Source organism: Ochotona princeps, chromosome 6, assembly GCF_030435755.1.
Source record: "Ochotona princeps isolate mOchPri1 chromosome 6, mOchPri1.hap1, whole genome shotgun sequence".
NCBI lineage: Eukaryota > Metazoa > Chordata > Mammalia > Lagomorpha > Ochotonidae > Ochotona > Ochotona princeps.
Genome location: NC_080837.1, coordinates 24,796,625 through 24,820,737, shown reverse-complemented (window position 1 = coordinate 24,820,737; position 24,113 = coordinate 24,796,625). Strand labels below are relative to the sequence as shown.

Genomic DNA, 24,113 nt, shown 5'->3' with positions numbered 1-24,113 from the left:
AAAGACTTTCTTTTAAGCCACCTATCATTGGAATTCTCTGCTATCTGCTGCTAAATTCATTCCTAATAGATAAATAAAAAGTTTCTGAAACAGGTGTCTTTTGAGTTGAGTCCAAAAGGTATAGGGCTTATTTAAGAAGCCCAAGAAAGGCACAGCTGGCAAGAGAAACCAGCACAAGCGGGAGCAGAATTTGGAGTGTTCAGACTGGTTTATCTGCTCTATAAATACGAACCTTCCAGCTTCTTGCACAGTTTTAGCCATCTTCTCCTGTGTTTGAAGAACTAAATACTCTGCCCTCAGTGGTCCATTTGGTGAAATTTCATTTTTTTTAAAGACTTTATTATTATTATTGGAAAGCCGGATATACAGAGAGGAGGAGAGACAGAGAGGAAGATCTTCCATCCGATGTTTCACTCCCCAAGTGAGCCGCAACGGGTCGGTATGCGCCAGTCCGATGCCAGGACCAGGAACCTCTTCCAGGTCTCCCACACGGGTGCAGGGTCCCAAAGCTTTGGGCCGTCCTCGACGGCTCTCCCAGGCCACAAGCAGGGAGCTGGATGGGGAGTGGAGCTGCCAGGATTAGAACCGGCGCCCACATGGGATCCTGGGGCTCTCAAGGCGAGGACTTTAGCCGCTAGGCCACGCTGCCGGGCCCGAGCATTCATTTTTAAACAGTTATATTCTATGCTAATGAATATAAAATGTAACCCTTTGGTAACGGTTAGTAGCTCGGCTGACACATCTAACACCTTCACCTGCAGCTGCCATTTGTGCCTGTTACATGCTAGACACTGCATTGACACTAACCCATGTAACATCCGTGAGAACATGGTGGACTTTGTTCTGTCATCATCTTCTTTTTACAAACTAAGGTTAAAATTATGCAAGGCCAAACAACAATGGCATGGCAATGATTCAAATCAGGTCTGTCTCAATCTATAGCCTCAGCTCTGAGATCCTGCTGTGCTGCTACTCAGCTTCCTGCACTTTGTGCCCTGGTTGGCCCACTTTGCCTTCTTTTTTTTTTTTTTTTTTAAAGATTTATTCATTTTATTACAGACAGATATACAGAGAGGAGGAGAGACAGAGAGGAAGATCTTCCGTCCGATGATTCACTCCCCAAGTGAGCCGCAACGGGCCGATGCGCGCCGATCCGATGCCGGGAACCTGGAACCTCTTCCAGGTCTCCCACGCGGGTGCAGTGTCCCAATGCATTTGGGCCGTCCTCAACTGCTTTCCCAGGCCACAAGCAGGGAGCTGGATGGGAAGTGGAGCTGCCGGGATTAGAACCGGCGCCCATATGGGATCCCGGGGCTTCCAAGGCGAGGACTTTAGCCGCTAGGCCACGCCGCCGGGCCCGGCCCACTTTGCCTTCTTAAAATCTTGCACGCATGCAATACACGTTGTTTCTCATCAAGAGTCTGGGGATGACAGTGGAGGTCATCCAGACGGTCATCTCTTACCAGCAGAGTATGGAATAAAAGAGCTTAAGTTGAATAGAGCAGGAATGAATGTAAGAATGACAGAAAAGCTGTTTCTTCTAAAGTAAGGTATCAATCTTACTCTGCTAACTGGAAAGCTATTTCCAAATATTTTTGGGAATATACTCCCTATATTCTATATTATCTAAAAGGCATAAACTAGAGGTTGCAAACATGTTCAATAACTGATTTTTATTCATTCATAATTCAACAATTATTGATTACTTTCATGTGCCTCTGGGTTCATTCTAACAAATATGTTTTTATTCTTAAGAAGCCAAGAACAAATAAAATTGCTAATCATAATTATCATACAAGTAAAGGTAAGCACAGGGCATCACGATAAGAAGAGGTATTAAATGCAGACATGAGGAATTTTCTAGAAGGGGTAAAACCTAAAATATAAGTAGTTACAGCAAAAGACAACAACAAAAACAACAATAAGACCAGCGTTTTTCATCCTTGGCACTCTGACACTCTGGACTTGGGACATCTGTTATGGAGGGTAGGAGTGGGATCCTGTGTTTTGCAGGTTGTTTGAGTGGTATCATATGCATCTGCCTGCTTGATGTTGGTACTGTATGAGTGTGAAAACCATGGCTTGTTGGATAGCCTGTGGAGAAAGATAACCACTGAGGTAAGCAAACAAGCAAGCAAGCAAGCAAACAAACAAAACACGCTCTATGCTACAGGCTGAGAGTAGAGCAATGGAATGGCCATGTAAAGTTTTAAGCAAGGGTGTGATCAGAATTTTGTAAAGAGGACTGTGACAGCAGTGTACAGAACAGAATGAGCACAAAGAAACTAGAAGCAGAAAAACAGATGCAGTAACTCAAACAAGTATAATTATCTGGATTAACGCTTAAGCTGCAAGAATGAACCAAAGCAGGACAAGCAACGAGCCAAATGCCTGGTACTTGGTGAATAAGTAGTTTTATGACAGGCTGAGAAAGAGCCAAGATGGACTTCTGGGTTAAATGTGTGATTATCACTCACTAACACAAACTGATATATACAATAATGGCTCACCCTAAATGCTCATGTCCCAGTTCCCTAGTACCAACAAAGGCAAGGTATTAATAAAGTACCAGCAAAAAGAAAGTTACAAAAATGATTAAGGATCTTGCTATGGAACAGATTATCCCGAATCATCTGTATAGTCCCAATGGAAACTGAAGTGTTCTAGTAAGAGAGGATGAAGAAGATTTTACAAAAAAAAAAAAAAAAAAAAAGTGTCAGAGTCTGATGTTGCGGCATAGATTAAGCCTTCGCTTGTGAGGCTGTTGTACCATATAGGCACTGATTCAAGTTCCAGCTGCTCCACGTCTGTCCTAACTCCCTGCTAATATGTCTGACAGATCAGTAGATTATAGGCCAAGTACTTGGACCCCACCACTCATTTGGAGACCTGGATGCAGTTCCAGGATCCGGATGTCAGCTTGGTAAAAACCATTTGGGGAATGAATCAGTAGATGGAAAAATCTCTTTCGCTGCCTCCATTTCTACCTCTCCTTGTAACAATACATTTCAAGTAAATACAAAAGTGTATAAATAAATAAAATAGGAAAACAAAATATAGTTGCCTTAGCTCCAAGCCTTTTAACAAGTGTCAGAATGAGGAAGTATAAGAAAAACTAAAGGAACTGGTTTTGAAGATGCAGCCTTTAGAAGATTAGATATGGCAATAAAGCGAATTTTCTCCTAGTGTCTCAAAAAGGAATATAGGACTGTTGTCCTCTCTGGTATTCCGATGAGATCCAGGTCAAACAGTTAACCTAAAGAATTTAAAATAATAAACATAAACAGATACATAAGAGGTATGAAACCCACCTGGGTGGCCTGGAAGAAGCTCTCAGTCCCTGGCTTTGAGCTGGCCGTGCTCCAGTTGCTGTGGCCATTTGGGGAGAGAAACAGTGGGTAGAAGATCTCTCTGTCTGGCTGTCTGTTTCTAAACTGTCTCTCAAATACACAAATAAATCTTTTAAAAAAAGAATTCTTTGAGAGATGGGAAATTTAAACATTTATTCATACATAGGAAATGGTCAATAGAAAATTAGAGAATAAAGAAATAATGAGAAAAAGAATTAACCAGGAAGTGAATTCTGGGACAGGAATGGATCAGATCCATAGCCTACGCTGATAGATAACAGCTTTTGACAGCAGGGCAAAGCACCTGTTCTGCTGGGAGAAAAAGGAATGAAGACAAACACTGGAATATAATTGAGCAATTACTAACTTAGGAACAAGAAATAGTGTTAATTTAGTGAAGGACCAATACTGTAACTTCCTATTTTTCTCAAACAAGTAGAAAATGAGATCATTTGCTGGCACAGGGGAAGAAGGGATGGATTTAGTAGCTTGAGGAAAAGAGATATGAAAAAAATTTTAGTGTAGAAACATGGAAAAACATGACTTGTAAGTAGAGTGTATGTGGAGGCCTATAATCAGACTCTTAACACAGTTGTCACTTGCTGTCCTGCATGTGGTCTTGCTGGAGTACCAGATACTGAGAACAAATTGTCAACTTTCACCAACTCAAAACACAACACACAAACAAAAAGAACAACTGTTTGCATAAATGGGACAATTAAGAGCACAGATCTGTTAGACCTGAGAGTAAAAACAAAACACCAAAAACCAAAAACCAAAAATACCAAATTAGATGATTCTACCTGAAGGCGACTTTTGGGCTACGGTGTTGAGAGGAGCCACCAAATGCAGCAAGCCAGTAGTGTTGTGCTTGCGAAGGCAAAACACAAGGAAGGAAGAGAAAAGATTGGCACCTCAATCCAGCTCCCTGTTAATACGCTTGGGAAAGCAGCAGAGGATGGCCCCAGTGCTTGGGCCCTGTACCCACAATGGGAGCAAAATCTTGGCTTTGTATTTGTACCCACCCAGCTCCAGCTATTGTGGCTATCTGGGGAGTGAGCCAGCAAATCCAAGATTTCTCTCACCCTTTCTGTAACTCTTCCTTTTTTTTTTTCTAAGATCTCCAAAAGCTATATCGATCCCTTTAGAAATTTGGAATCTATTACTACATACTGAACTATAAATGTGTAGAGGCTAGGCAATAACTCCCTGGTATTTATAAATGGCTAACACATGCCCTATTTCTAACCAAAGCCTAGAGATCTCAATGTATACCTCAGGGAAATAACATAGTTGTTAGCTACATGATGACATTTCTGTCAACATGGGTATCTGCTTATATGATAGTGATTCCACAAAATTATATGGCCCAGTAGTGATGTAGCCATCTCAGTGGGCTTAAGAGTACAGTCTTTGATGTAGCACAAAAATGAAATTATCTAATCACCACCTTCTCAGACTGAATCCCCATCAGCTGGAGAGGCATAACTATACCGAAACCAGAGGAGTGACATTATTAGTAAGAATTAAACTAGCTCTAATTTTGAGGTCACTCTGCACTTGCCCTATCAAAAGTTAAAAATAGTTTCAGAAGAATTATTCTACAAGTAATGCAGCTACCTACCAAAACAGATATAATACAATTTAATATAAGAGAACAAAAGCCAGATGATCAAATTAAACCCCCAAATAAATGTGTCTAACATTGAATTAACAGTTACTTACACGTAAAGAAGAAAGGCATGATATATAATTGCAACAAAAATAAGTAAATAAAACAGATCCATAAAGAAACAATGGAATTAGTAAACATGCATTTTCAAAGAGGATATTATAAATATGCTGAGGGGATTTAAAGAAAAATCAATAGAATCAAAACAGATATTTCAAAAAACTTCATAAAAATATAATTTCCAGAAATAATAAAACCATAGGGTCTTAAAACAGAAAAATGAGATTACTGGCAGGATAGATTAAAATCTCTGATTAGTGGAAAAAGTCCAGGTCAGGGAATACGATAATAAGGAAATATAAGCGCAACAAATGTAGCAAAATGGTCTGATTAAAAACTAGCAAGTAACCACTATTTCAAAAGAAAAGCCTGTTATCTAGGAACAAACGGGAACGTGTTTAGCCCGATAAAGTGCATCCATTACAATGTTCAAGCTAATATCCCACTACATGGTGAGTGAATGCCTTGCTTCTCCCTAAGATTGTCAGCAAGGCAAGGAAATTCATTTTTACCATTTCTATTCAACCTTATACTATAGGTTCCAGCTGCAGTAAGATGAGGGAAAAAAGCAAAATAAATTGAAGCAGAGATAAAATTTTTAATTAAAGATAACAACTGAGTAGGTGGAAAATCCTAAGTTATTTTACATAAACCTACTAAATTCATTTTTTGAATTTGCGTGTTTACATGATCCAAACTCAATACAAAATATTAGCAGTAAAACACTGGTTTTTACAAATATTTACACAAACTTCTGGCCAACTTTCTAAATAACATCCAAAAATTATAAAGTTAAACATTTCAGAATAATTTTACCAAAGTATGTACAACTACACATAGAAAATTAAGAACAGTATTGAGAAATTACATAACAGTCAAGCTACATGCAGATGTATGTATCTCATAGATTGATAAAATGTCAAATTATCCCTAAGCTGACCTATAAATTCAATCTAATCCCAAACAAAATGACAGAATTATCTAAAAAAGTTAACATGATAACTCTAAAAATTGTAGATAAATGGCAAAAATAATTTGAGCCATTCACATCAGGTAATGTGAAGACTATATATAAAGCCACAGTGTATAAAACATGATGACATAACAAACAGTTGTCATGCCTCATGGAGGAAAAAAAAAGGTCACAAAGTCATAAAGATAAAGGTTTTTCGGGCCCAGGAAGTGATTCAGGAAGTATAGACTCTACAGTGCTGATACAACTGAATATTTATCTATATGATGATGAAATTAAAAGCCTTTACATTCACCTTAAGTCAAATAAATTTAAATTAAAAGGGGCCCACAGAGCCAGAAGAAAAGGCTAAAACTACAAAAACTCTAAAAGAAAATATGTGATACAATCTTCATGAGAAGGTTGCAATTATTTAGAAAATGTGAAATGAAGATGTTAGAAAATCTTAAAAATCTTAAAAGCTTTTGAACTTCAGGAGATACTTGGAAAGTCTGTTATTTATGGTTTTTGTAAAGATTTATTTATTTTTATTGCAATGTCAGATATACAGAGAGGAGAGGCAGACAGGATTATCCTCTGTCCAATGATTCACTCCCCAAGTGGCGGCAATGGACAGAGCCGAGCCGATCTGAAGCCAGGAGCAAGGAATCTCCTCCAGGTCTCCCACGTGGGTGCAGGGTCCCAAGGCTCTGCGCTGTTCTTTGACTGCTTTCCCAGACCACAGGCAGGGAGCTGGATGGGACGTGGGGCTGCTGGGACTAGAACCGGCGCCCATATGGGATCCTGGTGCATATAACGTGAGGGCTTTTAGCCACTAGTCTACCACGCCAGGCCCAAGTCTTGATTATGGATACTCCAGGTGGTTTGGATACTAACACTGCCAAAATGAGGCTGCCTGTGTTTAAACACATGTCGGAAGACATGATGACACTGGATCAGATAACATAAAAGCCTAGCTAAGACAGAGAAACCAGAAGACAGGAAAAATAATAGCAAACCCTCAGGGACCAGAAAAACAAACATCACTCAACGTTGGGGATGGTTGTTACAGAGGAAGAACTAGAAAAGCAAGGGGCAAGCAAAGTATTTGGAACGATAGTGGATGACAAATTTTCAGTCTCAGTATTCTACAGCCGTGAACTCAAAAAACCCAAGAAGTATAAACATGAAGTGATCTGTACCTACACATGTAAAAGTCACACTGAGCAAACAGGTGAACATGTGAGTGATAAAGAGTAACAACAGAAAAACAAATCATGTACAGAGTAAATGATAATATGATTAACAGCTAACTTCACTTCAGAAACACATGAAGTTCAGGCTGGGTTAAGCTGCTGCATGGGTTTCCCCCTTCCCATATTAGAGTGCCTGAGATTAAATGGTGCCCGTTTCCAATTTCTGTTTTTGCTAATGTGCCTAGAAGCAGCTGAGGATGGTCCAAATACCTGAGTCTCTGCCACAACCATGGAAACCTTGGATGGAATTCCTTTAACTCCTGGCTCTGGCCTTTCCAGCCTGGCTGTTACGGGCAGTTTTAAAAGTTAAACATTTACTTATCTGAATAGAAAGGCAGCGTGAGTGAGTGAGTGAGTGAGTGACTAAGAGCCAGTATCCATTGCCCTCTCGGTGCTTTAGCAGGAATCTGGATTGGAAGTGGAGCAGCCAGGGCCTAAACTGGTACTCTGATATGGGTTGCAGGCACCACAAGTGTAGAATTAACCCACTGCACTACAACACTGGCTCTGGCATTTGGTTGTGGGTATTTTGAAAGTGAAACAGAGAACGGAAGATCTTTACCTGCCTAACCCTGGCTTTCGCCTATCTTTTAAATAAACAAATGGATAACATAAATCTTAAAAAAAAAAACGTGAAGCACAACAGGTAATAGAGTAACGTTCATAATAGCATCCAAAAAAATGAAAGAAATACATACAAATAGTAAGGAATTCTATATCCAGTACAACTATCTTCCTGGCAAGTACAGTCGAGGATTTAGCCGCTCAACCATTGTGCTAGGCCCTTGAGAATTCTCTTTCTGACTCTAATACGTTGTGGGGTTGATTTGACTGGTGATCTTGATGTTCCTGTACCTGGATGGGTATCTTTCTCTGGATCTGAAACATTTACCGTTCTTATCTCCTTGCATATTTTTAAAAAAGTTTTATTTATTTTTATTGGAAAGTCTGATACACAGACAGGAGGTGAGACATCTGTTGATTTCACTCCCCAAGCAGCCACAACGGCCGGAGCTGCACAGATCTGAAGCCAGAAGCCTCTTCCTGCACCCATGTGGGATCCTGGAGTTCATATGGGATCCTGGAACGTGCAAAGTGAGGACTTTAGCCCTCCCAGAGCATACCTGGAGCAAAACTGCTTAGGGTGCTATCTAGTGCCTAGGCTGCTTTGTCTAGCTGTGGTATGATGATAAAACCCATTGAACACCAGTGTGACCTGGAGGCAGGATCAGAGCTCACCCTGCTGCATTCTGCTGCTGAGGTGGACTCACTACCTAATACTGCCCTGACCACCTACTTACCAAGTTGGTTTGGTCATGAGCCTGATAAACTGGGGCCACTAAACTCCATCTGGCTATGAAGAAAGTCCTGGGGTTCTGCCTATAAGCTATGGCTTAGGTACATGGACCATCACGATCTGTTCGATAATGGGTTTTACTAGCCAGACGCAGAGTGCCAAGCAGCATTCTGACTACTTTGCTGCTGGATCAAGGGTGTAGGAGGGGCAATGAAAGCAGCCCCTCCATCACCTAGGCAAGTACCAGGTGAGGCACAGGTGGTATGATTGTGGCCTTACCTAATTAAGCCCTGTGCAATCTTGAAGGTAAAGAGTGCGCCCATGTTAGGTTGGTAGTGATATATGTCAGAACAAGTTTATCCCATCAAATCCAGTCTCTAACTGATACTGGTTGAAGACCAGAGACTTTGTCCATAGGCACTGCCAAAGATCAGGTACCAGGACTTGCCTGGTGTTGGGTTTTGCCAGCCTCATATAAATCCCAGCACACATTCCCATTGCTTCTTGTTTGTCCAAGGATGCAGGAGGTACCTGCCCTGGCCAACCAGACTGACACCAGGATGGCTTGTGCCTGGTTTCCAGTCAACAGGCTCCACAAAGTTTTATAGGGTATATGTCATGCTTGCTTGAGGGTGGCAGTAACACATACTGATGAGTCTGTCTCATTGGAGTGCAGGTCTCAGCTGAAGTCAGGGTAAATCTAGTGGCTCAGCCTGTAAGCTACAGCCAATGGGTGGAGGCATTGGTGCTTTATCAAGTACTACATCCCAGTCTAAAAGAAGTAAGTGAGCCTGGATATAAGCTCCATGGCATGATCCTAACCTCCCTTTCATATCCTCTAAGTAGCAGCTGGAGACTTGTTTTGCTTCTGCTGGCCAGTGCAGAAGGGGTGGTGGTAGAAGCTGATCTGGCCACGGAAATTCCAAAAACTCAATCCACAAGTGTGGGCCTGGAGGCAGGATTGTGGGTCTCTGATCAAGTCTGAATTTTATGGTAGTGCAGTCGGTACACTGGAATTCAGTTCCCTCAACTTCCCTCAAGTAAGTGGTGTCTCTTCCGGCTCTCCAGAGCTGGGAGATTGGTCACCAAGGCTCTCTTCTATGGTTTTCTTCTTATTATACTAAATGGAGGCACTGTATTCTTTCACTTTGCTTCCATAGTTCTTATACAGTTCAAATTGGTGTCTCCATGAGGGGGTGGGGGAATGGCCACTGCAGTGTCTTCCGTAGCTGCCATCTTGCTCCCTACTGCTCCCAGTCTTGCCTTGTAGTCTTCAAATATCTCAAACTCATTTCTGAAGCAATATTTTTGTTCTCACATCCCTTCTATTTAGTACATATAATTGGCAGATCAACACATAGGCTGGTTCCTTATTATTCAAGTCTTGGTTTAAATATCACTTCCAAAAAGAGACTTTCTAATTATTACACTTAAAACTATCCTAGCCACTGTCACATGCCACCTTTTCTCTTAAAAATTTTATAATTTGTCATTGTCTGAAGTTATAATTCTTTTTCATTTGTTGGTTTAATGTCTACCTCACCAAATAAAATACAGGAAACATAAGGATAGAGCTCTTACTATCTTGGTCATCATTGTATAGGCAAAGCCTAAACCAGTATTTAGAAAAACTGGCTAAAATTTTATTAAATCATACTTATTTATAACCTTGCATTAGAATAAAAAGTTTTAAACTCTTAAAAATTTTAAAACTCCTTTTGCTCTTAGTATTTACAAGTTTCATATTTCACCCTTTATAGCAGTCTTCCTCTTCTATTTCCTTAATAAGAAGAAAAAAGCAATAATTCTGCAAATTTAATTCAAGTCCTAAGAAAATGGATAACTTTAGATGGATAGAAAAACTGTCTGCTTTCTTTACCATTGTACACTGGGAACAAGAAACTGGTTTAATACATAGCAATTATGAGTAATTATTGAGTGACATGTAAACAATGAGATGCCTCAAGAGAGAAACGACTCTGGGGATTATTAACAATGTCATGCCCTTCACCCTAATCACCACTTCCCTAACCCCTAAAAATATTCTTGAATACATCTGTACCTCATACTGGTTTTCTTGAGGACAAGGAGTATGCTTTTTAATTTGTAGAATGGGCAGAAAAAATAACAAAATATGAGAATATCAGCTTCTTTGTAAAAGAGAGCTAACAAGATTACATACTCCAGAGGGTTATTGTGAAGTCAAGAAAGATACACAAGAGAAAAGGAACAAAACAAAAATGCCCTACAAAGTCTTCTTTCAGCTTTTAGCTTAGAAAAGTATTGGAGAACTCAACAAATTATCCCATCTCATATGAATTATTCCTGGTTAACATACCTTGTTTAAGCCTAAAAAGCTAATACCAATATAATAAGCTTATAGACTATATATTTATTTCAGAACCAGACACTAAAGTAGAGCCTCTTCTCACAACATTGGTGCATCTCATAAAGGATAAGCCAAATTGAATAAGAGAAAAGTTTTGAAGTCACTATAGGAAAAGTGGATTACCTAAATGTATTGACTGACACTTTGAGGAATCAAAATGATCAGAGCCACTCAGTGTTCTAGAGCTGAGGGCTATGCCTCCACAGAAATGTTGTTAAAGTTAGCAATACTCCAGTTCTCCTAGTGGCTGCATGATTCTTCCTTCACATGTTTAAGTAAAGAATTACAAATACAATCTAAATTTAAACTACTGTTATGGCTTTCAATCCTAAAAGCTAGCAATCCAAACATGGAAAGTATATTATGGTAACAAAAACTAACCCATCAAGCATGTTAAAAGCTTTTCTTTAAACAATTTTCTTATAGAGTTTCATGAGTTCAATTTAAATTTAAACTAGTGTGGCTTAATTCTTGAAGGCTAGAAACCAAAACATGAAAAATATACTATCACAACAAGCTCACCAAATTTCTCAAAAATCTGCTTCAACAAATTCACAAAGACCTATCAGAACTGGAAAATAAACATTCACTTTAATTAATGTGAGCTTAAGCAAATCTGAGTAAAGGTCAATGAAATTAAAAACACTCAGTTACCTCGGATTGTGATTTTAGTACTGCTGATATATGGCAAAATATCTGGACAGCTTATAATGAATTCACACGTAGGGTAACAACTAATTGTTAAATTTTATTCATGAAAGTTGGGTTACATTTGAAATTATGTTTACTTAAGAATGATACACTCTTAGATAGTGCTAAGACCTAATTGCAAAAGAATTTAAGATTATTTTACTTACCAAAATGCAGTCCACTTTAGATTGTACAGTTTTGCTAAAAGAAAAAGAAAGTTAATTTAGTTAGAAAGCTTATTAAATGTTTGAAATATTCTCCAACAGACATTATAATCAGTATTATGTATTTTGACAAAAGGTAAAACTCCTTTTACTAAGATGAGGCACTATAATCTCAAACTCCCTCCATCTTTCACAAACCAAAACAAAAATTTTCCAGTCACTAAATAAGTTCAGTCTTGAAGTATTAACAAAAAATTTTCTGAGTTGACTGTTAACTCTTGTGCTATAATAGATGCTTTGAACGAGCAATTTAAGTTTAAATGGCACTTAAGCGCAAATATAATGCTATACTTTAAAAAGAACAGTAGCTAAGCTGCCACTTGCAAAACCAGTATCTGGCGCGGTAGTGCTGCTCCACTTCTGGTTCAGTTCCTGTTACGGTTTCTGGGAAGGCAGCACAAGTGCTTGGGGTCCTGCCAACCATGTGAGAAACCAGCAACTAGTGCTCGGCTCCTAGCTGCAGCCTGACCTAGATCAGGCTGTTGCAGCTACTTGGGGAGAAGGCCAGCAACTGAAGATTTCTTTCTCTCATTCTGTCCTTCAAACAAATTTTTTTAAAGCTCAGAGTTCATAATAATTATGATTTGTCCTATTTTGCCTGTCATTTCTGAACAAATTTCTAAAGAATTTCATGCATTTGAAAAGAAGAGTGAAAGAAAGCAGAGAGATACACAAAGATGACAATTTTCTCAATTACACTCTAAGGTCAGCCCAAACCATAGCCAGGAACCTCAAACTCCACTTGGGTCTCCCACATGGGTAGCAGCTCCCCAAAACTTGGGCCATCTGTTGCTGCTTTCCTAGGTGCATTAGCAGAGAGCTGGACAGGGAACACGGCAGCTTGGTACTTGAACCAGTTCTCTGATACGAGATGTATGTGTTGCAGGCGGCAGCCACAATGCTATCCCATGGCTGCCACTCTGGACAACGACTTATTCAGCATTTAAATGTCATAATGATGTGCTAAGATTCGTAGCTCTAAACACAGTATGAAACAGATTCTTTCTCTCACCCCCTCCCTGCTACCCACCACATACAAAACTATACACACTCCCAGTCACAGAAATCCCTAGACACAAAAATAAACTGGGAAGGTGGAAAATATAGTAAAAACAAATGCTACCAAAAAAGACACTAAATATCAATTTAACTGGACTTCTGAATATATTCATTGTTAATATATAAGCCCCCAAAATGTCTGAATAAAATAACTGTCATGTGCATGTTGCTTCAAAATAAAGTACAAATGCAAAGAAGTCATGTAAAATATTCAGAAATAACTTATACACAATCTTTAAAAGATGTTACAAACCGAGTAATCTTCCATAAAAGGCTCTAGAGTCAAACGAATATATACAAAAATTGGTTATTTGCCTTTACATAGAGTTATACAGCTTTACTACAAAGTAAAAATTGGCACAGAGCTCTTTTTTGAACTTACACAAGCATTGACAGCAAAGTCTTTCAACCTCTACTCATTTTTCAATTTCCTACTCAACAACGACTTCTAAAAAGAGTAAAGGGGTGTTTCCCTAGGTAACAGGGATTGATATTTGCTTCCCACAATCCTGCAAGATTTTTAAAGGTTAAATAAAAATGCCCTGTGGAGGTTACCTGTACAGCTAGCTTATCATTTTTTGGCAGTTGACATGCACTTTTCTCTTCTCAATAACTCCAAGAGTTCCCCCTGAGATTACAGTGTAATCTATAAATTAAGAACTAAGTTGCTAAAAAGTAGCATTTTCAGAATCCCTCATCACCCTGGTCTAAACAGCCATCACTTCTTGTCTACAGTGTTAAAACAAGCTTATACATAGTTTCTCTGGTTTTATCTTTACCTCCCACCAACAACCACACCCTATGGGTTAGTTCAACAAAGTGTGGAGATTCCCTGTCCAAACTGTTAGTCCTTTGCTTCAAAGTCTTTATCAGGGTCATGAGTACTCTATGACCCAGTTCTCTGATGTCTTTCTGATTTCATCTCCTACTAGTTCACACTCAATAGATTCTGCCCCTGCAAGATGGGCCTCCCTGCTGGCTCTGCAGGCAGGAGTAGGACCTCTGCCTTTTTTCTGTCCACCTCTATCTTCCCCCTTGTAACATCCCTCATAGTGTTCGGGACTTTGCTCGACTCTTCATCTTTTACTGACAGTTTTTCCTTTTACTATCCATATAAAATACTCCCACTCTCTACTGCTCTTATTCTACCTTATTTATCCACATTGTATGCATCACCAGAGGCATCACAATTTTTATTAATCTATTTTTTTAGTGGTTACTTTTCTTGACTATCAAACTGTCCAGGAGCAGACTTAGTCCATTTTGCTCACTGCAGTAACATTAACCCAGCACATGTTTCTGTTCAACAAAATTTGCTGAATGGATAAATGACAACAACACCACTCTGTTCCTACATTAAAAAAAAAAAAAGTCTGAGAAGAATGGGACTACTTACAAGATTTTTAAAAAGGAATTTTATTATTTATTTTAAAAAAAGATTTTATTTTTATTTGAAAGGCACACTTATACAGAGAGGGCATGAAAGAGACAGAGAGATCTTCCATCTGCTGATTCTCTCCCCAAATGGTTTCAATTAGACCTGAGCCAATCCAAAAGCAGGAGCTTCCTCCAGGTCTTCCACATGATGAAGGTCTCAAGCACTTGAACTATTATTCTCTTTGCTTTCCCAGTTTGTAAGCAGGGAGCTGGATCAGAAGTGGAGCAACTAGGAAAGAATGTTGGTGCAGCATGCACAAGATGAGTCTGATATACTACTGTGCCAGCTCCTGATTTTATTATTTTCAGACAGTTTACAAATATATATTTCCTTAAGCTCTTTATCTTACATTATTTTCTTTGAAATGCAAAGAGTAAAACAGAGGTAACAAGATCCTCTGGTGTTAATTTATTACCCAACTGCTTTTGACAGCTCCAGGGGCTAGGCTGGGGCCAAGCTAAAGCCAGGACTCCAGTACTGAATCTGGGTGGGGAAAGGACCCGACCCTTGGAAGCAACTGCTGCTTCCCAGGTTGTCACCAGCTGGAAGATGGATTAAAAGTAGAGCTGAGGGGCTGGTGCAGTAGCTTAGTGGTTAAAATCCTTGCCTTGCATGTGCTGGGATCCCATACAGGCATCAGTTCATGTCCTGGCTGCTCCACTTCCCATCCAGCTCCCTGCTTGTGGCCTGGGAAAGCAGTCGAGGACGGCCAAAGCCTTGGGATCCTGAACCACGTGGAAGACCCACAAGAGGCTGCTGGCTTTAGACTGGCTCAGCTTTGCCTGGTGCAGCCACTTGGGGAAATGAATCAGTGGATGAAAGATCTTTCTGTCTGTTGTTTCTCCTTCTCTGTATATCTGCCCTTCCGATAAATTAAATAAATCTTAAAAAGAGGAAGGAAGGAAGGAAGGAAGGAAGGAAGGAAGGAAGGAAGGAAGGAAGGAAGGAAGGAAGGAAGGAAGGGAAAGAAAGAAAGAAAGAAAGAAAGAAAGAAAGAAAGAAAGAAAGAAAGAAAGAAAGAAAGAAAGAAAGAAAGAAAGAAAGAAAGAAAGAAAGAAAGAAAGAAAAGAGACAAGCTGAGACTGAAACCAGGCATTGTGACAAGGATTATAAGCATCCCAAGTGGTGACCTGGTACATACTCACTCCAATGTGATATAACCAATATATTCCCATTTTATCTGTAACTGGCTACTCCAGGGGAATATCTAAGGAGGATGGCTATATTTAGTTCCCACAAGGCACTTGCTAAATCTCTTATGTACATGTCAATGACAGCGTTTTCTAAAAGATATAATTACCAGGTGAAGTACAGACACTTCTAAACTAGGTAGGCACTTTGGAAATAGGTTAATCTAGGCTCTTAATTATTTTCCTTCATAAATAATACAAACACAATAGAGTGACTTAAAGTTTAAGTCATCCTTGCTCTTCTATCCAGTTTGATGCCATACTTATCTACTAAACAGTAACTACCATTAATGTGATGTATACTTTTCCCAGTTGTTCTTCAATATGTGTATTAGCCATATAAATATTTCTAAGCAACACATACAGTCCTATGAAATTTTGTAAATGTTTGGACTGTCATTACATTGTACATATTCAGCAACTTTTTTTTTCACTCAATACAGTTTTGGAAATCCATGCTGATTCACTTAGATGAAGCTGATTTCATTATCAAATTTACTCATCTATTTTTCTATGGCAACATAAATATCTGCTTGTGTATATATATATATATATATATGCAAAAATCTCTTAGTTATAAAAATTTCCATCACCAGCATGACAGTTCTTACTTTTCTATTACCTTTTAAGGTCATTTATGAATGATAGCATGTTATCATGGTAAAAATTTATCATGCCAATGGAAATGAAATAAAAATAAATAAAAAATACATAATAGATATAAAATAAATATATATAAAATAATATATATATATAAATAAACAATTAAATAAAAATGCAATGCAATATGTACCTCTACTTCCAAATCAAAGATGGACTCCCAATGAAACTGTTGGATATATCTTGACAATAGGATGCTGCACTGTTTGGCATTGTCTTTACCAGCAATGTTAGAACACACTTAAATAACAGAATGATAGTTTCATGACCAGTATAAAGGACCATACTATTGTCATAGTATGGGGGAAATCAAATGTGGGGAGGGAAATTGGGGAAGGGGTGGGTGAAATCCCACAGCCTATGGAATTGTACCATAAAATTAAAAATAAAATAGAAAAAAATGAATGCAGAGATTTAGTCTGAAAATAAAATAAAAACTTTAAAAACATAAAAAAATTTCACAACATTTTCCCAATCACAAAAAATGCTGTGTATCTTTTTACATGACTATTGGATGGACAAGAGTTTTCTCCTGTGTTAGCTGTTGTTGATTCATATATATTTAACTATTTTGAAGGCAGACAGACTTTCTCATTATAGCAGCTTGTCATATATCCTGGAGGGTAATTCCTTATCATATGTATTTAACATTTTAAATAATGACTTTTGTCTTATTAAAATTTCAAATTTTGACTTAGCCAAATGAATGGTCTTCCTTCATAACTTGTAGCACTGTAAGGGGGTGTCTTGTGAAATCCAATGCAGCTAAGGCAATAGAGTTATTCTAAATATTTTTAAAGCTTTTAAAGAACTATTTAATTTATATTAGAAAAGCAGATTTATAGAGAGAAGGAAAGAGAGAGAAAGATCTTCCATCTGCTGGTTCAGTCCCCAAATGGCTGCAACAGCTGGGGCTGAGCTGATCTGAGGCTAGGAACCTGGGAGCTTCTTCTGGGTCTCCCATATGGGAGATTTCCACTGTGCTTAAATTCATTGTTAGCCTCTCTTTTCTGTTTTATTATTAATTGATCTGGCTTTTACTGAGCCAACACCACATTTTGAATTTATTCCTACAGTAAGCTCCAATTATTTGATTTCAAGACCATCTTTGTCCTGTGCTAAACAGTTCTGATAGGGGGTTGCATTTTGGTTTAAAGCAAGCCAACATCCATTACAGGAGTGCCTGAGTTCAATCCCCGATTCTGGTGCCAGATTCCAGTGTCCTGCTAATGCAGACCATGCAAGGCAGCAGTTGATGTTTCAAGCAGCTGGTCCATGCCATCCACATGGGAGATCTGGACTGAGTTCTTGGCTCCTAAATTTGTGCTGACCTGTTGTGGTAGTTGTGTGAATTTGGAGGCAAACCAACAGATGGGAACTCTGGTAGGTGTATGTTTCTCTCTGAAACATATACTCACCCAGAAAGCCTTGATAATTCTTGGACACTCACTTTTCTGTGTGAATTTTTTCACAGAAGTCCTCCTTTTTAAAAAAAATTCTTTATTTTCCATGATAATAAAAGTTCCTTAGACTCAGAAATTTCCCCTTCCACGCTCCCTACTTGTTACCCCCACTGTTTTTCCCTATATTGTAACACTAGATTAGTTCCTCAACAACAGTCACAAGTCCATCATTCTGCTATTTAAGTGTATCCTGACACTGTAGGTATAGAGAATGGCATAGAGTCCAGGATTCTAGTGTCAAGACATACTTAACCAGTTTCACTGGGAGTCCATCTTTTATTTAGGAATAGAGATGTATAATTACAGTTATCTCTACTTCACGGTATACTTGCCTCCGTTATACAGATTCTCTTTTATTTTGTGGGAAGGTTGCCTTAAGTCAGAAAGAACATATCATATTTGTCCTTTGGGGACTGACTTATTTCATTGAGCATAATTGTCTCTAACACAGAGAAGTCCTCTTAAGCTACACACTGAAATGAGTGGGTAGATTTATAATTTGGCAGCAAAATAAACTTATCCTTTAATTCCATTTTCCAGAATTTTTTGAAGTACTTGTGTATACTACTAAACAACCATTTCACCTTTTAGACAAGAACTGTGGTTTCCTTGATAAAACTTCCTTTGAGAAAAAAACAGTCATAGCTCACTTTTAACAATCTATTTTTCTGAAATGCAAAAAAACTGCATGTATATAAAATGTACATAGGAAGTGAATTTGGTGAAATGTTAAAAATAAATCTTAAACATGCAACACAGAATCCATGAATTCTTTAAGTTCATATTCCCAGGTTTTTTGTTAGAATACTTTCTATAACCAAGTTTATTAATTATGGTGTTCAAATCATCCATTGCTTTTTCTTCTATCTATCCATTTCTGAGATATGTTAAATATTAAATTGCAACTGGGTATTTATTAATTTTTATGTTACAAATTTTGGCTTTCATGTTAGAATCATATTACTGCCTCTCTGGCAATGACCATCAGGATTGCTCCAGAAACCCCTCAAAACAAACAAACAAACAAACAAAAAATCTAGAATAGATAGACAGAGAACAACAAGGAAAGCTTAGAATCAGACAGGAAACGGTCAGCGTGGATTCACTTATACCTTACTAGGTGGGACACTAAGATTAGTTACTCCTCATTAGGGTATTGAGGATTTCTCTGCACACCCCTCCTAAAACTGTTCTGCACCTAAACTGTTGACATATGTCTTGTTGGAGTAATAAGCCAGTCTAGACTACCCGAAAAACAGCCAGGTTCAGCAAAATTATGCTTCAACACTAGAAAAGGCTAAATACTATAATGAAAATAGACACGAGACAGCTAAATAGTAATCTATAGCCATTTTAAGGTGTACAGAACCCGGCTGTATATAAACTAAAATTGAACTGTTAATGAAGAAGTCACAGGATGTGGTAAAGAACTAGCATTTTTTAAAACATATTGGTTACTCAATACTATGTCAATTAATTCCATAACGTTATAAATTGTTGCTGATGTTATGTTGGGGCTTTTAATTGATCGAGATGATACTCTGCCGGCTCTACCTTCAGACCAGAGAGGGTCTCCCCAAGAAGCCGTTGAACTTATCTGGACAACAAGATGCTGGACTCTATGCTTGGTATATGCTTGCAATGAAAGAATCTCAACTGAACCTGAACTGTGGTAATGCAACAAGGTGGAGGAATCCACCATGGGGGGGGAGGGTTGGGGGAGGTGGGGGGAATCCCAGTGCCTATGAAAATGTGTCACATAATACAATGTAATTTAATTTAAAAAATGTGAAACAAATAAAGAAAGATCATATTACTGGTTAAGTAAGGCTATGAATTTTATATTTTCTTGATAGTCTTTTATTATGGTCTAGGGTCCTTTAACTTATTGATGTCATCTTGCCTTAAATCCTATCATGTCTCATATTCATTTTGTTAAACTACCTGTTTTATTGTCATAAAAGTATTTTACAATGAGTCCTCCAATTTTGATTTATTTTTCTTCTTTTATTTAACCAAAGGGAACAAATTTCATCTATTTCACATATACAGTTTTAAGAACATTATGATGCTTCCCTCCTTCCTTTCCCTCCCTCCTACTCTCTCTTCTCCTTCCTTTCTTACTTTTCCTTTAAGTTTTACAATGACACACTTGAAATTTACTTAATAATCACAAGCTTAACCCTACACTAAATAAAGACTATAACAAGTAGTAAGCAGAAAAATTGCTGTTCCTTAAGAATATATAGGAAAAGGGTACAAATAATAATAAAACCTAAAGATTTCATTTTAGCTTATATTCGCTACATTTTTGTACTCTGTATATTGGCTACCACAACTCAGGGAAACCACACATTTGTGTTTTGGGACTGTCTTATTTCACTAAGCATAATGCCCCCCAACTGCATCCATTTTTGTTGTGTAAGTTTATTATAAAATTACACTTCATGGAATTTCCCAAACTAGTCCCTGGATATTTTTTGATTAAAAAAATTCTTCAGTATCCTGATACAGACAAGAAATGTAACTTTTATTACAGTGACCTTGCCACAGTTAACAACTTAAGTTCCATTAAAAAACAAAAATGTTATAACATTAAGGCAAGAGTGCCTCAAGGCAGGTAGCAACTGGAGGGAAGTCATCCCTACATGAAATGAACAGCACTGAGCAGAATTTTTATAAGGCTCTCACCTGAGAGTACTACCTATCAAACCATGTGGCAGAAATGACCTAGAACTGAAGCAGAAATGCATAGTCTCATCAGCTTGAGAATAAAACTTTGGGTTGAGAGAGCAGCTGGAAAAGGAACAACATCACATAAAAGAAGGTATTACAAAGTTTCTGTATGAGCTATGCCCAAATATTTGGATGACCCTTGTTGAGGAGACTCCAATGTTCCCAGGAAAAAGAAACAGCTAAAAGCAGGAAGGCTCAAACAACATTTCTGTTGCGGCCTGTCACAAAAGAGACAAGCTGGAATTTGAATCCAAACATGCCAAATGTCTAATAAGACAAAAATTCAACACTCATCACAGAATGATCCAACGTTGACAATGTATTTCGGGCACAAAACCTATTATACAAATAAAATTTAGTAAGAAAACATGAAAAAAAGAGAGACCTAGAATCATGACAAAAAGTTAATCATAGAAAGCAAAACCCAAATGATTGGAAGGTCAGTATTAGTAGAAAAGAATAATATGGTAATAATGTACACAGGGGGAAATCTCAGCTGCAAAAACAAACAAATGGAAATTCTAGAATTTAAAAGGTATCTGAAGTGAAAAATTCAACAAATGATCTATAAAAAGGAAAAAAGTGACCCTGGTGGTGTGCGCATGACTTACGTATGTGAATCCTTTTGCCACCCATCACACGGATGGATTCCTGCCTCCTGGCTTCAGTCTGACTCAGTCCCAGTTACGGCCAAGTGAGCAGTGAACCAGTAAATGAAGACTTCTTTCTCTCTCTCCCTCCCTATCCACCCAATCCCTTGCAAAAACTAAAAAAAGATACCTTAAAAATATGGCTTTATTAAAATGAAAAGCAACTTCTATTTGTTCAAAGACAGAAGTTAAGAAAATAAACAAGCCATCGGCTGACAGAAAATCCCTGTGAAAGCTATGAGAAGAGACTTATCCCAAAATAAAGGAACTCTTTTTTTTTAAGACTTATTTATTTTTATTGAACAGTGATATTTACAGACAGAAGGAGGGAGAGAGTGAGACAGAGAGACAGAGACAGACAGACAGAGAAAGATCCTCCATCCACTGGTTCACTCCCTAAGTGGCTGCAATGTCAGGAGCTGAGCCGATCTGAATCCAGGAGTCAGGAGCTTCTTCCGGGACTCCCACATAGGTGCAGGGTCCCAAGGCTTTGGCCCATCCTCTACTGCTTTCCCAGGTCACAAGCAGGGAGCTGGATGGGAAGTGGAGCAGCAGGGATATGAATTGGCACCCATATATGACCTTGGTGTATGCAAGGTGAGAATTAAAGCACTAGGCTACTGAACCAGGCACCAAATAAAAGAATTGTTACTACTCAAAGAGAGACAACCCAGTAAGTAAAATATATTTCACAAAGGAAGTGTATGAAAAAAACACCAATGAATACATGAAAAGATATCCACATCTGTCACTGAAGAAATGCAAAATGAAATACCAATTATATACTGCTTCGTATATCAACAGGGGTTAAAATTGAAACACTAAATGGTGGCAAGAAGCAGTGAAAAGATTTGGTGGAAAAAAAAAAGAAAAGATTTGGTGGTGGTGTGAAAGGTAAAATCTCAATGGAAAAGTTTAGCTAAATCTAAACTTATCCAAGAAAAATAAGCTGTATTACCACAAAGAAAATATATAGGAATAACAACACCCATACCATCTTTACTTACAATAGGTCAAAACTGGAAGCAATCCAGACAGTATTGATGAACTATGGATAAACTCACAGCCACATAATGAAACACTGATCAGCACACAAAGGTATAAATTTTTGATATACTGGAGTGCACAGATAAATCTAATGTATATTACACTGAGATAATCCACTCTGAAAATTTTTTGTGTGACTCCATTTTGATGTTCTATGATAGGCAAAATCAATTTATAGAAAAAAATAGAAAAGGTAGTTGTTTCAGAATAGGGCTGGAGAGTTGGCTGACTGGGAAGAAGCAGGCGTGGATACTGTTTTCTCTTGTAAGATGTAAGACTGTGTCCCAGTTGCTGGGAGTGCTTCTGGCAGAAAGCTCAGTGTCTGATGCCTGTCTTCATGGCTATTGCCTCACTCCTCTAGGGTAAACCTCATTCCAGCGAATCCTATGCAGAAACTGATCAACACAGAGATACAAGTTCCAACCCCTAACCCCAACCTGGGACAGCTCTGAGGGATCCTTCTAATCAGAACTCCACAAAACAGCAGTTCAACTATCCCTCTGCCCAAATGGATTCATTCCTGTCCCTTCTTTCCCATAGATGTGAATCTCAAGAGCATCCCCTAATAAAGTGCTTCTTAATATGGAAAAATCTCTAATGTGAGACAATAAGACCATTCAAGAAGATGAAAAAGAAATCTTATGATCCTCCCAAGGAGAACACATTGCTTTCAAGAAACAAAAACTGAATACCATTAAACCTGTATATTTTAAGAGAACACTCAGAGCCAAAAAACAGAGGTTTTAGAGAATTGAAATGATTGGCCTGGATATTCTGTTTGTCCTTCCAAATCCACTCTCTGCCATCCATCATGAAGTTGGCTTTCTGTACGCGGTAGTAGGGCTCCTTTCTTGTCTTTGGTCTCAGGCCAACATATGGCCCTGTAAGGAGATGAGGAAGCAAAATCAGAATGACCTGGCTCTATCTGGCAAGCAGTAAGTTAGTGGCTTAAAAACTGAGATTTCTCTAAGCAAGTATTGTAAAATATTTTCACTCATAGTTAAATTAAAACTTTATAAATAAAAGAAACACACACATGAAAATTTGAATTCATTACTTGTAAAAATCCTTTAAACTATCAAACAAGAAATAGAATTGGAGTCAGAGGGATATAGCTAGAATCAATTAGTTAAGGTTAAGAAAATCTTCTAGTTGCCAATGTGATGGCTCAGTTGGCTGCAAGTGCCAGCATCCCATATTGGCACCAGTTTGTACTGCAGCAGCTCCAATTCCCACCTAAGTCCCTGCTTGTGGCCTGGGAAAGCAGTGGAGGGTCGCCCAAAGTCCTGGGATGCTGCACCCATGTGGGAGACCTGGAACAAGTTCCTGGCTTCTGGCCTCGGATCGGCTCAGCTCTGGACCTTGTGGCCACTTGGGGGGTGCATGAGCACATGGAAGTTCTTTCTCTGTCTCTCTTTGTCAAGTTACCTTTCCAATAAACATTAATCTTTAATAAAAAGAAGAAAATTTTCTATTAGCTGTCAAAATGCACATAAAAGTGCTTTATTATTCAGTAACAAATCACTGATGTATATTTGAGCTCTTATTCATTATTATCTTTACTATAGCTTTACTAATCTTTGAAAATAACTTCTCAAAAGCTTTAACATTCAAGATATTTTTAATTATTTTATGTAATTTAACTTGTTCAAAACTGGTTGTAATTAAGATGCACTCAACTTTCGGTTTTATTGATTTCATTATTTTTATTATTTATTTATTGTTATTTTTGGAAAGGCAGAGACATAGTGAGAATGACAGAACTATCCATTGCTTTGCTCTCCAATTGCCAGCAACAGTCATAGCTGCATCATGCTAAAGCCAACAGCCTACAACTCCATCTCTGTCTTCCACATGGGTGACAGTGATCAAAATTCTTCAGCCATAACCTGTTGACCCCCAGGATGCATTAGGAAGCTGAATTAGAAGCAGAGGAACCAGAACGAGAAGTGGTATTACATATTAGGCTGTGGGAGTCCT

General features: G+C 38.3%; 1 protein-coding gene across 2 annotated transcripts in view; it reads right to left on the bottom strand.

The window, feature by feature from the left end:
- Positions 1–24,113, bottom strand: part of RFX7 (regulatory factor X7) — a 125,619-nt gene that overhangs the window by 52,586 nt on the left and 48,920 nt on the right. For both annotated transcript variants that reach the window (XM_058665812.1, XM_058665813.1), the window contains exon 2: positions 11,834–11,867. In XM_058665812.1, the coding sequence (XP_058521795.1) occupies positions 11,834–11,867 (34 nt within the window). The remainder of the gene's footprint in view (positions 1–11,833; positions 11,868–24,113) is intronic.